This window comes from Notolepis coatsorum (genome assembly GCF_963971535.1).
Source record: "Notolepis coatsorum genome assembly, chromosome: 16".
In the NCBI taxonomy this organism is placed as follows: domain Eukaryota; kingdom Metazoa; phylum Chordata; class Actinopteri; order Aulopiformes; family Paralepididae; genus Notolepis; species Notolepis coatsorum.
Window position 1 is genome coordinate 85141793 of NC_140180.1, and position 14770 is coordinate 85156562.

A 14770-nucleotide genomic window follows, 5' to 3' on the forward strand; every position below is an offset into this window, starting at 1 on the left:
CCAACCCCACCTCCACACTCCAACCCCACCCCAGCGCTCCAACCCCACCTCAGCGCTCCAACCCCACCTCCACACTCCAACCCCACCTCAGCGCTCCATTCCCACCTCCGCGCTCCAACCCCACCTCCACACTCCAACCCCACCTCCGCGCTCCAACCCCACCCCAGCGCTCCAACCCCACCTTCGTGCTCCAACTCCACCCCAGCGCTCCAACCCCACCTCCGCGCTCCAACTCCACCCCAGCGCTCCAACCCCACCCCAGCGCTCCAACCCCACCCCAGCGCTCCAACCCCACCCCAGCGCTCCAACCCCACCTCAGCGCTCCAACCCCACCCCAGCGCTCCAACTCCACCCCAGCGCTCCAACCCCACCCCAGCGCTCCAACTCCACCCCAGCGCTCCAACTCCACCCCAGCGCTCCAACCCCACCCCAGTGCTCCAACCCCACCCCAGCGCTCCAACCCCACCTCAGCGCTCCAACCCCACCCCAGCGCTCCAACCCCACCCCAGCGCTCCAACCCCACCCCAGCGCTCCAACCCCACCCCAGCGCTCCAACCCCACCCCAGCGCTCCAACCCCACCCCAGCGCTCCAACTCCACCCCAGCGCTCCAACTCCACCCCAGCGCTCCAACCCCACCTTCGTGCTCCAATCCCACCCCAGCGCTCCAACTCCACCCCAGCGCTCCAACCCCACCCCAGCGCTCCAATCCCACCCCAGCGCTCCAATCCCACCCCAGCGCTCCAACCCCACCTCAGCGCTCCAACCCCACCCCAGCGCTCCAACCCCACCCCAGCGCTCCAATCCCACCCCAGCGCTCCAACTCCACCCCAGCGCTCCAACCCCACCCCAGCGCTCCAATCCCACCCCAGCGCTCCAATCCCACCCCAGCGCTCCAACTCCACCCCAGCGCTCCAACCCCACCCCAGCGCTCCAACCCCACCCCAGCGCTCCAACCCCACCCCAGCGCTCCGACCCCACCTCCGCGCTCCAACCCCACCCCAGCGCTCCAACCCCACCCCAGCGCTCCAACCCCACCCCAGCGCTCCAACCCCACCCCAGCGCTCCAACCCCACCCCAGCGCTCCAACCCCACCTCAGCGCTCCAACCCCACCCCAGCGCTCCAACCCCACCCCAGCGCTCCAACCCCACCCCAGCGCTCCAACCCCACCTCAGCGCTCCAACCCCACCCCAGCGCTCCAACCCCACCTCCGCGCTCCAACCCCACCCCTGTGGGTTGTCAGTGGTACTGTATGCATGTTGTCACTTGTCCGTGGTGCTGTATGTGTGTTGTCAGTTATACTGTATGTGTTGTCAGTGGTACTGTATGTGTTGTCAGTTATACTGTATGTGTGTTGTCAGTTATACTGTATGTGTGTTGTCAGTTATACTGTATGTGTGTTGTCAGTGTCAGTTATACTGTATGTGTGTTGTCAGTTATACTGTATGTGTTGTCAGTTATACTGTATGTGTGTTGTCAGTTATACTGTATGTGTGTTGCCAGTGGTACTGTATGTGTGTTGTCAGTTATACTGTATGTGTGTTGTCAGTTATACTGTATGTGTGTTGCCAGTTATACTGTATGTGTGTTGTCAGTTATACTGTATGTGTGTTGCCAGTTATACTGTATGTGTGTTGCCAGTTATTCTGTATGTGTGTTGTCAGTTATACTGTATGTGTGTTGTCAGTTATACTGTATGTGTGTGTCCAGTGGTACCAGAGCATGTTATTGGATCCATTGCAGACAATGGTCTTCTGGTCTTCAAACGCAGCATTGATAGACACCTCCTGACCAACTCCCCTCATTGACTGTTGAGCTGCAGTGAACCATATGATTGAACTGACTTGGCTCTTGTTCACAACCCTAACAATTGCATGTGTGCAGAAGATCCCTCTACATGGGACAAGAATTCAACATAACGGTTCTCTCATAGACTCAACATAACTCAACATTTGCTCCTATAATGCTCTATGTGGTTAATATCTACTAGTAGACCATCTCACATTGTTTATATAATTCTCTATGTGGTTAATATCTACTAGTAGACCATCTCACATTGTTTATATAATTCTCTATGTGGTTAATATCTACTAGTAGACCATCTCACATTGTTTATATGATTTTCTTTGTGGTTAATATCTACTAGTAGACCATCTCACATTGTTTATATAATTCTCCATGTGGTTAATCTCTACTACTAGTAGACCATCTCACATTGTTTATATAATTCTCCATGTGGTTAATCTCTACTAGCAGACCGTCTCACACTGTTTATATTTGAAAGCGTCTATGATCTACTATCATGAATCTATTATAATGGAGTTCTATTCCCACTGGGCACAGCCACGCTAAAGAAATGATGCACTGCAAGGTGCTTTGGACAATAGAGTCTCCTGGCTCCAAGGACAGGACGATGTACACAGTGAGAATGAAACGCGTAGACGTACAAGAATGGCTTCCAAACGCTCATTTGAATAAAGTTATTACTTCTGCTGAAAACAAAGGGAAGCGCCGACGCACCAAACCCATAAAAAGTGTCATCACGCTGCCACATCATGTAGAGAGCCATATTCCTGTGCCGTTAAGAGGCAGTCTGAATCGAATTGAAGTGCATATATTTATGTGTCACTTCAATGTTCCCTCGTGATGGATAGCTGCTACGTTCCCTCGTTGCATAGACCTGAAAATAAAATGGCACATGCAAGAAGCCGTTCCCTCGTTTGTCCTTTTTGATATGCATTTATTCTCACATAACAGTTTACATTTACATGGTGCGGCAAGAGACCAGTGAAGACCACAGGTGAAATGACTTACGATCTATCATCTTCCACTTTTTCTTTTGTCTTGTGTTATTCCATTTGGACGGGTCTTTTTTTATTTGCATTCACAGAGTTTACGTTGAGTGCAGGTGGAGGACCCTGGGCCCTAGAAGACGCAGTCGAGTGTATAGGCTCTGGTAGTTGTAATAATAATAATAATTCATTTTATTTATATAACGATTCTCAAGGACCCGAAGTCGCTGAAAGGAGAGGAAGTTGTGAGAGCAGACTGTGTACTGCAGTGTGTATGTGTTTATTTCTGTGTGAGTTGGGATGGATTTACACAGGGCAGAAAATCTGTTTGGCAGAGAAGATTAAGTGATTATTTCAGGAATAATCACTGTGTGGCTCGTCGAACTCAATCTGGATTTAATTTTTTCTCTCGAAATTATGTCAATATTCACATAGATCCATGGCATTTGACTTCTAGAAGGAAAATAAGTGTTTTTCAAACAACCAACGAAAGTCTAGTGGGACACAGAACACGTAAACTTTTTACAGCTTCAAAAAACATCATATTGAAGGGTCTGTCAGTCAGAGAAAGAATGTAAAAATAAGAAAAAGGTTTCTAATCCGAGGATTTGGTTTGTCGGTAGATCTCTTGTAGATCTCTTTTACCTGTGCAAATTCAACCGTGGCCCGAGTGGAACTGGCTTTTGTGTGTAACGTTTCTTTACCCCCCCCTCCCCCCCCAAGGCCCTTACAGACGCATCAACATTATACAGATCCCATTCAGATAACATGCAGTACCAATATACCCACATCTCCCTCATTTCCTTGCATCTCAACGATAATCCCTCTCTTCCCTACGTACAATCATTTACATACTCCATTATTACAATCAAACAGTCCTCCCTCAAAAGGAGACATTAGTGAAGTCCATTTCCTGTTTGACACACATCTGGGTGGGGTGGGGTGGGGTGGTGGGGGTTAAAATTACAACTTGTGGAGGATGTGTTGATTGGCCGTTCCCTATAAGACCGTTCCGGTTCCAATTCAACGGGTCAGACGCACACTCCCTCCAGGATGCCTGTCCTGTCCTGCCCTGCGTCGGAAGGCTACAGTAGTTTGGCACTGCGATGGGTACAATCCAGCTACTGGAGAACTACACACCCACCAAGAGTTACAAAATGGGAGGGACCAAGGACAAAAATATACATAATCAAGAACACCACTGACTGCTTCCAGGAGTCTGTACTAAATTTGTCATGTATTCTTCTGGCTCAGTATATCCTCTAATGTACTCGGTTACATAATCCATCCAGGCCCAAGTCCATTCAAACCCCCAGGATCCACTGGGACACACAGCTGTGTTCTCGGGTCAAGGTTCAACCAGTGACCCCAGATGACAGTGACTCTCCATGCGGTAGCTTTTCCTTAGACCTCCTCTTGAAAAAGGTAAGTTCACTTGTTTGTTTTAAATTACTTTTAAATATTCATCATCATCATCATCACAATCGCCGTCCCTCCCCCAGCTGTCTGCAGTGGTGTTGTTAGCTAACATAATATGTACATCAGTGGTTACCATGGCTGGCATGGACTAAGTGGTGTTGTCGTTGTGGCGATAGTGTGAGTGGCATCCGGGGGTGGGGTGGGGTGGGGTGGGGTGGCGTGGCGTGGGGTGTGTGGTCAGTGCTGAGGGTCATTGCTGGGGCAGTTCTGAGGGCTGTTTCTTGGTTTTCAGAGTGTCTATGAGAGACTGAACACCGCGCTTCACGCTGGTCGTCACCCGGCGCGTCACGGAGTCTGGAGAGGGAGAGGAAGAGGAGCCAGCGCGCTGGGAGGGGGGGCGAGCCACCAGACACTTCTGATACCGCAGCTGAGGAAGAGGAGAGACAGGAGAGGCCGATTAGTGTGGGTGGTTAGTTTGATTGGTTGTTTCGTTTGGTTGGTTAGTTTGGTTGGTTAGTTTGGTTGGTTAGTTAGTTAGGTTAGTTAGACTTTTTTTCTGTTTGATTGGTTAGTTTGGTTGGTTAGTTAGTTAGGTTGTTTGGTTAGGTTGGTTGGCTGATTTGATTGGTTAGTTAGTTAGTTAGTTAGTTAGTTAGTTAGTTAGTTAGTTAGTTAGTTAGTTAGTTAGTTAGTTAGTTAGTTAGTTAGTTAGTTAGTTTGGTTGGTTAGTTTGTTTTGGATAGTTTGGTATGTTGGTTAGATAGTTTGGTTAGGTTGGTTGGTTAGTTTGGTTGGTTAGTTAGTTTGGTTAGTTAGTTTGGTTGGTTAATTTGGTTGGTTAGTTTGGTTAGTTAGTTTGTTTGGTTGGTTTGTTTGGTTAGTTAGTTTGGTTAGATCGGTTGGTTAGTTCAGTTGGTTGGTTCGTTTGGTTGTTTTGGTTGGTTGGTTAGTTTGGTTAGGTTGGTTGGTTAGTTTGGTTAGGTTGGTTGGTTAGTTTGGTTAGGTTGGTTGGTTAGTTTGGGTGGTTAGTTAGGTTGGTTAGTTTGGTTTGTTAGTATGGTTGGTTGGTTGGTTGGTTAGTTTGGTTGGTTGGTTGGTTTGGTTGCGTAGTTTGGTTGGTTCTTACCTCCTGGAGAAATTAGTGTTAAATTAGAAGTGTGTATTAACTTAGAACATCAGTTTTACTGTACAAAAGTATATTAGTCGGTAAGGTCCATTCAGTTGGATTTGTAACACTGTTTTGATTCCACATAGTAGAAGGCTGAGGTTGGACAGCTTTAGAAGTGCGAGGGATCCAGGGAATGGTCTTTGAGTAGTGAAGACGTGCTTACCAATGTACCTGTTGGACAATGTGGCTGTTGTTGCGATGCATTGAGGTCCATCGTTTGGTTTTAATGCTTAAAAAAACAAGGGATGTTTTAGTGAACTTTTATGAGAGTAGAGTTGGACAATACATTGTGTGAGTACTCATATTACTGCGTAATGTTAGATCTGTTGTCGCCTATTGGGCTTTGCCATGTTATGATTATTAGCAGCATATTTATTATATTCTAAATGCAGTACCATTATTTTTCTGGACAATATTTGTAATTTTGGTTATTTATTTTATTTAATAAACACTGTCCACCCCATGTTGATAAGAGTATTACACATTTGAAAAATATCCCTTTAAGGTACATTTTTAACAGATACAAAAGGTGATTAATATGCAATTAATCAGGATTAAATATGTTTCGATTGACAGCCCTAGTAAATATATTACTTATGGCTATAAAATAACATACAGTACATGTGTTTTCTGATGAGACTGTGTTGCAAAACACAAGAATGCAATACTCTGCATTGTGGCCTGGAGTGTGTGGCCTGGCTATAATGCCGGCTACTATCCTACCATCCTACCATCCTACCATCCCTGCGTTAGAAGTGTGAGCTCACCACACATGCGGCCTGCACAGCCTCGGACACGCTGCCGGCGTTGGGGTCACACCAGAAGATGTGGCACTGGAAGTGCTGGTTCCCAGAGTCCATGACGAAGCCGAACGTGTGCACGTCCCGCCCCACGCCCATGAAGGACAGGAAGCGCACGCGACACTCCACCAGCACCTCCTCCTCTTCTTCCTGTACAGACAGCCAATAGGAACGGGTAGTGGTTACGTCATTTGTGTTTTTTTTCGTGCGGTCCACCCTCCTTAAAATTGCCATGTATTTCCAATGGACCCATTTCTAAATCGTCTCGTTTAAAACAAATAAAGCAAGAACATTGGCATGGTGTACCTTTCTGTGTGTATTCATCCACAATCATGAAAAACATGAACAAAATGTGCAATTAATCGCAAAAGTAGCAAAATAACAACGTTTATGTTTTCGTTCACTGAGGAACTATACACTCACTTGGGTGCTGCTGACTGACTGTCATCACAGCGTAGACTCCTGGTTGTATTAGGCAACAGCACTGAGCGACAGGCGTTCTACTGGTAAGTAGAACTAACTTTATTTCAACCAAAAATGCTTAAACAATAATGTTAGTGATAGAAGGGAACTCATTTTGTGTGTAGCCGATAATACATTTTCCCAATGATAAATCCCTTTATACAATGGCATGCACATTTCTTGATTCTGATTGGCCGAAACAGTCAAGTTACCGGTTGTTATTTAGTATAACACACTCCACGTGACCCCAGATCCCTCCCACAACCGAATTACTTTTTTTTTTCTGTCTGAATCAATCCGCCATAGATAGAAAAATGGAAGTATGAATAGCTTTGGAACGAATCCTCCAAAAAAGATACAGTCAACTGGAATATGTTAGTTCGTTACATACACATGGATTATGTAATTAATTTGTCATGACCCATTGTGAAAAAGAAAGAAAAATCACAGACATAAAAAAAAAGAAAAAGATGACTGTATATATATTTTTTTTTTAGATTTGATTGATTGATTGATTGATTGAAAATTGTATTTACAGATTGCAGAATGGGTACAATACAGTATGGCTCAATACACACAATTGCTAAGGGGATGCAGACCAGAGAAAGACTTTCGTCTTGTTTACATCAGGGTCCCCCATTATCAATTCATCATAACATATATGACATACATGACATACAGATAGACAGTACTGCTACATCTATACATTTATGACATACCAGATTTACAAATACAGTACTGTTTGTGATACAAAAAGAGTCTAAAAAAGAGAGTATATACATTTGGCGAAGAAACTGTACATTGGAGGAGGTTGGGTAGGCGGGGTGGGGGTAACTGTACATTGGATTATCGACGAAACCTTACTTGGTCCCAAGAAAAGGGTCTTGTGTATTATTGGGTTAGGACATTTACTGTACATTGGAGGGGGTTGGGTTAGGACATTTACAGGGGCCAGTTTCGAATTGCAGTCTCCCATAGGTAATCTCTTTTGGTTTTGAAAGTGGGTAGTGATTCACATTCCTTTACAGCTGTGGGTAAGGCGTTTAGTCCCTTGTTTGAGCCGAATCTGGGTTTAACATGGTTTGTGGAGCTCCCTCTGGTGTCTACTAGTGGATCTACTATTGGATCTACTTTCTCTGTGGATGGTTTTGTGAATAAATCTCCATTATGCTTCAATTACTGTGTGTTTATTGTATAGCAATAAGGTTGGGTGAATTCGGTCATTGTATAAACGCATTACATCACTTGAAGTCGTGTGTTATACAAATTAGATCACGCCTATGGGGGTCTAACGACCCTCGGCTGCGCCTCGGGCCTAACAACCACCCATAGGCGTGATCTAATTTGTATAACACACTCCGTCGCGTGATGTAATGCTTAAATACGGGTGGACAGCGCGGGAAACTAAGGTGATGTCAGACTACACCTCTATAGGGGAGTTAGCGCTGAGCGGGCGGGGATGAAAACTGCATAAATGCATCGCAGGATTGCGAGGAAGATTTGCAGGTGAGATGTATGTATGACCGTTATTACACGGTGGACGCTGCCAGTACACCATGTCTGTTTTCTGTTGCACCAAAAGAAAAACATGTATTCCTGGATGATAGAAAAATGGAATGAATCTCTCTTTGCTGCTGTCAGACAAAAATCTCTGATCTCTGTGTTGTAAACGTTTCAGAACCCAAGTTCAACCCATTTCAAACCCCAGCTTGCACATGGGTGTCAATCTAAAAATGCTTATTTCCTATATGTATATATATATAAAATAGTATATTATTGATAGCGTCATTGGAGCTTGACAGCTTACAGTAGACTATCCCTCTTCTCCCCCCTGATGCAAAAACAAATATTCAATATGTAATTTTCTAGTTCCAGTCATTAATTCTGTGAATGGATTTGCAACAAATAAAGAATGTTTCTAAGCACAATAGCTGACCCACATACACTGGGATCCGTCTCTGTGATGGAATGCTTTCTTAACTGGTTCATTTATATACTGTATATATATATATATATATATATATATATATATATATATATATATATATATATATATATATATATATATATATATATATATATATATATAACAGGGAGCGAAATTAACTTTTTGACTCACCGGCCAGTGGCTGGTAGATGAGAAAAATCTACCCGCCAAGCATATTTCTTACCAGCCAAATTTGTTTGATTTTTTTTTAATAAAATATATATATTATATAATCATACTTGTAGTTGTATTATCTGCGAGACATCGCCACCACGCAACAAGTCAAAATGCTCGCTATCTGCAAACAGCTCCACTGTCTGTGTGTATACTCGAGTAGCCTCCAGCTCCAGCAAGGATTCTCCGGCGCTGCAGCTGGACCCTATACTGTAGCCTCCAGCTCCAGCAAGGATTCTCCGGCGCTGCAGCTGGACCCTACTGGAGCTAACGTGTACTAGGTAGCTACCTATCCAACGGAGGTATTATGCACTACTAGACTTGCTGGAGCATTTGTTGATATCGGGAGCTATCAGTAGCTAGCCGGCTAGATAACGGACAATGCCTCAGTATTAAACTAAAAGTGAATAGTTGACTGGGTCATTTTGTAACGGTAGCTAACGTTAGAGCAGTCAGCAGACTGCCCGGCCCGACTCTAGCCTCTCTGTTTACATGGGGTTGGGAGGGGCTGGAGGAGGGAGGAGCAGCGCGTTGCATGTCTGTGTGCTTGAGACAGCGAGTGAGAACTCTGCTAAGAATTGAATCATGTTATTCGATCGGTTTTCACATGACTATTTCGTTGCCCGCCACATGGCGGACATCTCAGTCCCACCCGCCAAACGTAAAATCTGCCCGCAAATGGCGCTTGGCGGGCTTTAATTTCGCTCCCTGTATATATATGATATCACAGTTGAGTGATATTTAGCATTCAAATGTAATTCACACACATGTTATTATAAAACCGTCCAAAATAAAGACCTGAAAGTAGGGCTGGGCGATATGACGATATTATATAAATATCGGGTACAGTTCATTAACGATACACTTTTTCAACGTATCGTGGATATCGTGATGTTTTGCCCAAGAGGATTGTGTCGCGTCAATCTGTCCACACGTTACTCGTTCATATCTCAGCCTGTGCTGAGATATGCCCATTCCACGGTCTGTTAATAAAGTTTTCAATCAGACAGATGTATGGAAAGGCTTTTATTATAACATTCGTTGTAGTAAAATCATTACGCCTCATTTAGTCATCCTGTGAAGCACTGGTCTCCTACTCGACGGCCGCGGGGAGCTAACGTTAGTAGCTTTGTTGATGTTCAGCACACGGGACATTCAGGAAGTCAAAAACTAATAACGCTTGCCGATTGGTGCTAAGAACAGCAGGGCGGGTGCAAGCGGTGTGACGTCATTGGCAGACTCGACTGTCAATCAAAATGATTATGTTTCCGTCAGAATGAATGAATGAAAACTGTATTAAAAGGTTGCAGAATGGGTACAATACAGTACAGGAGGATGAAGACCAGAAAAAGACTTTCGGCTTTTTTACATAAGGGTCCTCCATTTTCAATTCATCAAAACATTTAAAGACATACATATATACAGTAGTTTCATAAAAATGCTAAAATGCTATTTATTGATTGATTGATTTAAAACTTTAACATATTGCAGAATGGGTACAGTACAGCTCAATACATACAATTGTTAAGGGGATGCAGACCAGAGAAAGACTTTAGTCTTGTTTACATCAGGGTCCCCCATTTTCAATTCATCATATTTCATATCTAAATCATATAATATCTCATATGCAATATATAATCTAATAATCTAAATCTAATATAAAAATGCTAAATGCATGGGTATTTTATTTTGTCTTTAATGTTAGCTTGCAAACTCAAATACTGTCTTGGTAAGCCTCATAATGAATTGTTTGGGGTAAAAAAGAAAAACATCGTGATGTGTATCGTGTATCGCCGAAAGGTCAGAAAATATCGTGATATCATATTTAGGCCATATCGCCCAGCCCTACCTGAAAGAACCTGGCAATAATCAGAGCCATATGGTAGGCTAAGATACGGTAGGCTAAAATGCGGTAGATAATATACGGTATGTAAGATACGGTAGGTAAGATACGGTAGACTAATATACGGTAGGCTAAGATACGGTAGGTAAGATACGGTAGGCTAAGATACGGTAGGTAAGATACGGTAGATAAGATACGGTAGGCTAAGATACGGCAGGGTAAGATACGGTAGGTAAGATACGGTAGGTAAGATACGGTAGGTAAGATACGGTAGGCTAGGATACGGTAGGGTAAGATATGGTAGACTAAGATACGGTAGGTAAGATACAGTAGGCTAAGATATGGTAGACTAAGATACAGTAGGCTAAGATATGGTAGACTAAGATATAGTAGACTAAGCTACGGTAGGCTAAGATATGGTAGACTAAGATACGGTAGGTAAGATATGGTAGACTAACATATGGTAGACTAAGATATGGTAGGCTAAGATACGGTAGGTAAGATATGGTAGGTAAGATATGGTAGACTAAGATACGGTAGGTAAGATATGGTAGACTAAGATACAGTAGGTAAGATACAGTAGGCTAAGATACGGTAGGTAAGATATGGTAGGCTAAGATACGGTAGGTAAGATATGGTAGACTAAGATACGGTAGGTAAGATACAGTAGACTAAGATATGGTAGGTAAGATATGGTAGGCTAAGATATGGTAGGTAAGATATGGTAGACTAAGATACGGTAGGTAAGATATGGTAGACTAAGATATGGTAGGTAAGATATGGTAGGTAAGATATTGTAGGTAAGATACGGTAGACTAAGATACGGTAGGTAAGATATGGTAGACTAAGATATGGTAGGTAAGATATGGTAGACTAAGATACGGTAGACTAAGATACGGTAGGTAAGATATGGTAGACTAAGATATGGTAAGTAAGATATGGTAGGTAAGATATGGTAGACTAAGATACGGTAGGTAAGATATGGTAGACTAAGATATGGTAGGTAAGATATGGTAGACTAAGATACGGTAGGTAAGATATGGTAGACTAAGATATGGTAGGTAAGATACAGTAGGCTAAGATACGGTAGGTAAGATATGGTAGGCTAAGATACGGTAGGTAAGATATGGTAGGCTAAGATACGGTAGGTAAGATATGGTAGGCTAAGATACGGTAGGTAAGATATGGTAGACTAAGATACGGTAGGTAAGATACAGTAGACTAAGATACGGTAGGTAAGATATGGTAGACTAAGATATGGTAGGTAAGATATGGTAGGTAAGATATGGTAGGTAAGATACGGTAGACTAAGATACGGTAGGTAAGATATGGTAGACTAAGATATGGTAGGTAAGATATGGTAGACTAAGATATGGTAGACTAAGATACGGTAGGTAAGATATGGTAGACTAAGATATGGTAGGTAAGATATGGTAGACTAAGATATGGTAGGTAAGATATGGTAGGCTAAGATACGGTAAGCTAAGATACAGTAGGTAAGATATGGTAGACTAAGATACAGTAGGTAAGATACGGTAGGTAAGATATGGTAGGCTAAGATACTGTTGTGAAGGGCCAGATTAAACCGAATATATATATTTATTTATATATATATATTTAATTGTATTTGTATATTCTCTAATATTCCCTGATATCCCTTGTATATTCCTTGTACAATATGCATTGAATATCCATTCTAGCCTACTGAACATCCCATAATAGTCTCCATTCTACTATTGGTCGAGACCTTGGTGCCAGGCTGCCATACCCCTCAGACCCAGTTCAAACGTACCGCTCCACATGTACGAACAAGTCCTAGTTCCGCGTAGGAATCTGGCTACCGCACCACTAATGGGACTATTTGTTCATAGTGCGTATATATACTGCGCTACTAAAGTAGGACTTTCTTTTCAGTCCAGTTTCTTACCCTCCAATAGAGTCACAGACGTAAAGCCTCCCCGCGACGCCACGTGTGGGAGTAAGGCCAAGTTCGCCTACCATCGGTATTGAGACATCGTGTATATTAATATTTGAATAGTCATATTTGGCACTATATCGTCGAGTTGGACGTAGTCTATTAAGCTAATAATAGTCTGTTAATATATAGTGCTTCGTGCGGTGAGAATACTACCGTAGTCAGTACCCCATCGTTTCGGGCAGAGAACTGGCTGCTTACCCAGGGTGGTTGACCCCATGTGAAGCTGCACCCGAGGAGCCCCAGAGCCGACGAGCGAGTGGACCTGTATACCGGATTATTCTACCGACGACAGCCCGCCTTCCCAGGCACGGATTATGCTTTGTATACTTTGATTATTCCATGGATAAAGACCCCCGACACTGCCGTGTGTTGGAACCCCCCCCCCTGGAGAGGACGCAAGGTGAGGAGACGCTCTGCAAGACGAGGTCGCTTCACGTCTCTCCTCCGTGGACCGGATGACGCCGGCCCACAAAGAGTCCACCTGCTTTCATCTGTGGTCCAAGGATCGCCGGCGCATTGAACGGCACTACAGTGGGTTCACCTGGGATACCCTTGGCCGGACGAGGCAGCCGGATTCTACCCCCCCCCCCCTCCTACTCCTGTCGGCTTACAAGCGACCGGATTAACCCCCTCTAGTGTATCTAGTATATAATCATTAAAGTATCATTGCTGTTATTCCTTAACTATTCCAGGTCGTATATTTACCACCTGCGCCTTCAGAGATTGGACATTCTCTATTGATATACCGACGAATACTCTTTGCCATAAAAGTGCATACTATTTCAATTCATAAATGTAATTAAGTGATTAAGTGCTTGTTCTACACACCATCGCTGTGTAGAAATAAAGACCTGTTTCGACTTCGTACATTTGTGTTGGATCCGTTTCATCTACGTGAGAGTGTTTATGATAATATATTTATGCCGTGTACTGGGTGGCCGAATATTAAGTACAAAGGTAGTGGTAGTAAGTATCATATCTAGTAATACAGTCAGGGAATTGTACCCCTCAGTTACAATTGGTCCTTCGAGCCGGATGGTAATTAGTGTAATATTAATATAGTGTTATTAATATTGAAATGGCCTATGATGAACACTCCACGAAACGATCCTCCTAACCAACGCCCGCAGCGCGAACGACGGCTCCCTCAGTACTTAGAGGCTTACGCTGTCAGTCAACAACCTAGTCTTCTACTAACAGTAAACGCGGTAAAACTAGAAAGTGTGTCTAACCCCAACGCCCAGACTACCCCGACCATAGAGGCCCCTACGGGCTCTAATGTAACTGACCAAGTTCACGGTGGGGACCAGTGGAAACCAGACATGACTTCACACCCCGCCAGTACTGAAGAAGTAGTCCCCGATGAGTCCCGGGAGGAATACAACGCTACCGAGACAGAACTCGGCACGGAAGAAGACGGGGAGAGCACCGTGGAGATAGAACTCCAAGGCTCCGCAAGGAGTACCCCGAGGGAAGGCTCCCCTATACAACCGCCTTCTCCCAGCGAGGCAGAGAGGACCCTACAGCAGGCCTTCCTCATCAGCCTGAACGCCGCTGCTGAACGCGACCGACTGCAGATCCAGCAGCGAAGCGAACACGAGCAGATACTTCTAGAAATAAGACGCATTCAGATGGAAGAGAATGTGGCCCGAGAACGAGCCGGTGCTCAACGGGACGCAGCGCGCGACAGACAGCAGTCGCAACTAATAGAACAGCTGATCAGACGGACAACACCCTCTCCCTCCGCCAGAGGCTCCAGGAACTCGTCTAGACACACCTCCAGGGCGGCATCCCCTAGCCGAGTAAACAACCCTGAACTTGACCAACAGACGAGGTCTATACCCCCCACAGACCACCTCCCCCCACCGGTCCAAGCGAGACCTAGCAACCGGGAAGGAGCAGCATATCCTGTGGAGAGGCTAAACCAGAGACTACAAGCACTGGATGACCTAACTGAAGACGAAGAGGAAGAGGAGGAGAACCACGCCCGAAGACAGCACAGTACTCTACCGGACCAGGAGGCCCGGTACAGCCCAGGCTATACTCCCGCGGAGCTGCGCTACAGACCCCCGACTCTATACCCGGGTGAGCACGACGCACGACCCGCACCGAGGAACAGCACCTGGACAAGCGGGCCATGGTACACTG

The 14770-nt window shown here is 44.6% G+C and overlaps 1 protein-coding gene across 1 annotated transcript in view; it reads right to left on the reverse strand.

Moving 5' to 3' along the window:
* Positions 1-3549: 3549 nt before the first annotated feature.
* Positions 3550-14770, reverse strand: part of apbb2a (amyloid beta (A4) precursor protein-binding, family B, member 2a) — a gene marked incomplete at its 5' end in the record, with an annotated part of 147599 nt that continues 136378 nt past the window's right edge. Inside the window, 2 exons of the mRNA XM_084332112.1 lie at positions 3550-4637; positions 6146-6328. Of these exons, the coding sequence (XP_084188238.1) occupies positions 4461-4637; positions 6146-6328 (360 nt within the window). The 3' untranslated portion in view covers positions 3550-4460. The remainder of the gene's footprint in view (positions 4638-6145; positions 6329-14770) is intronic.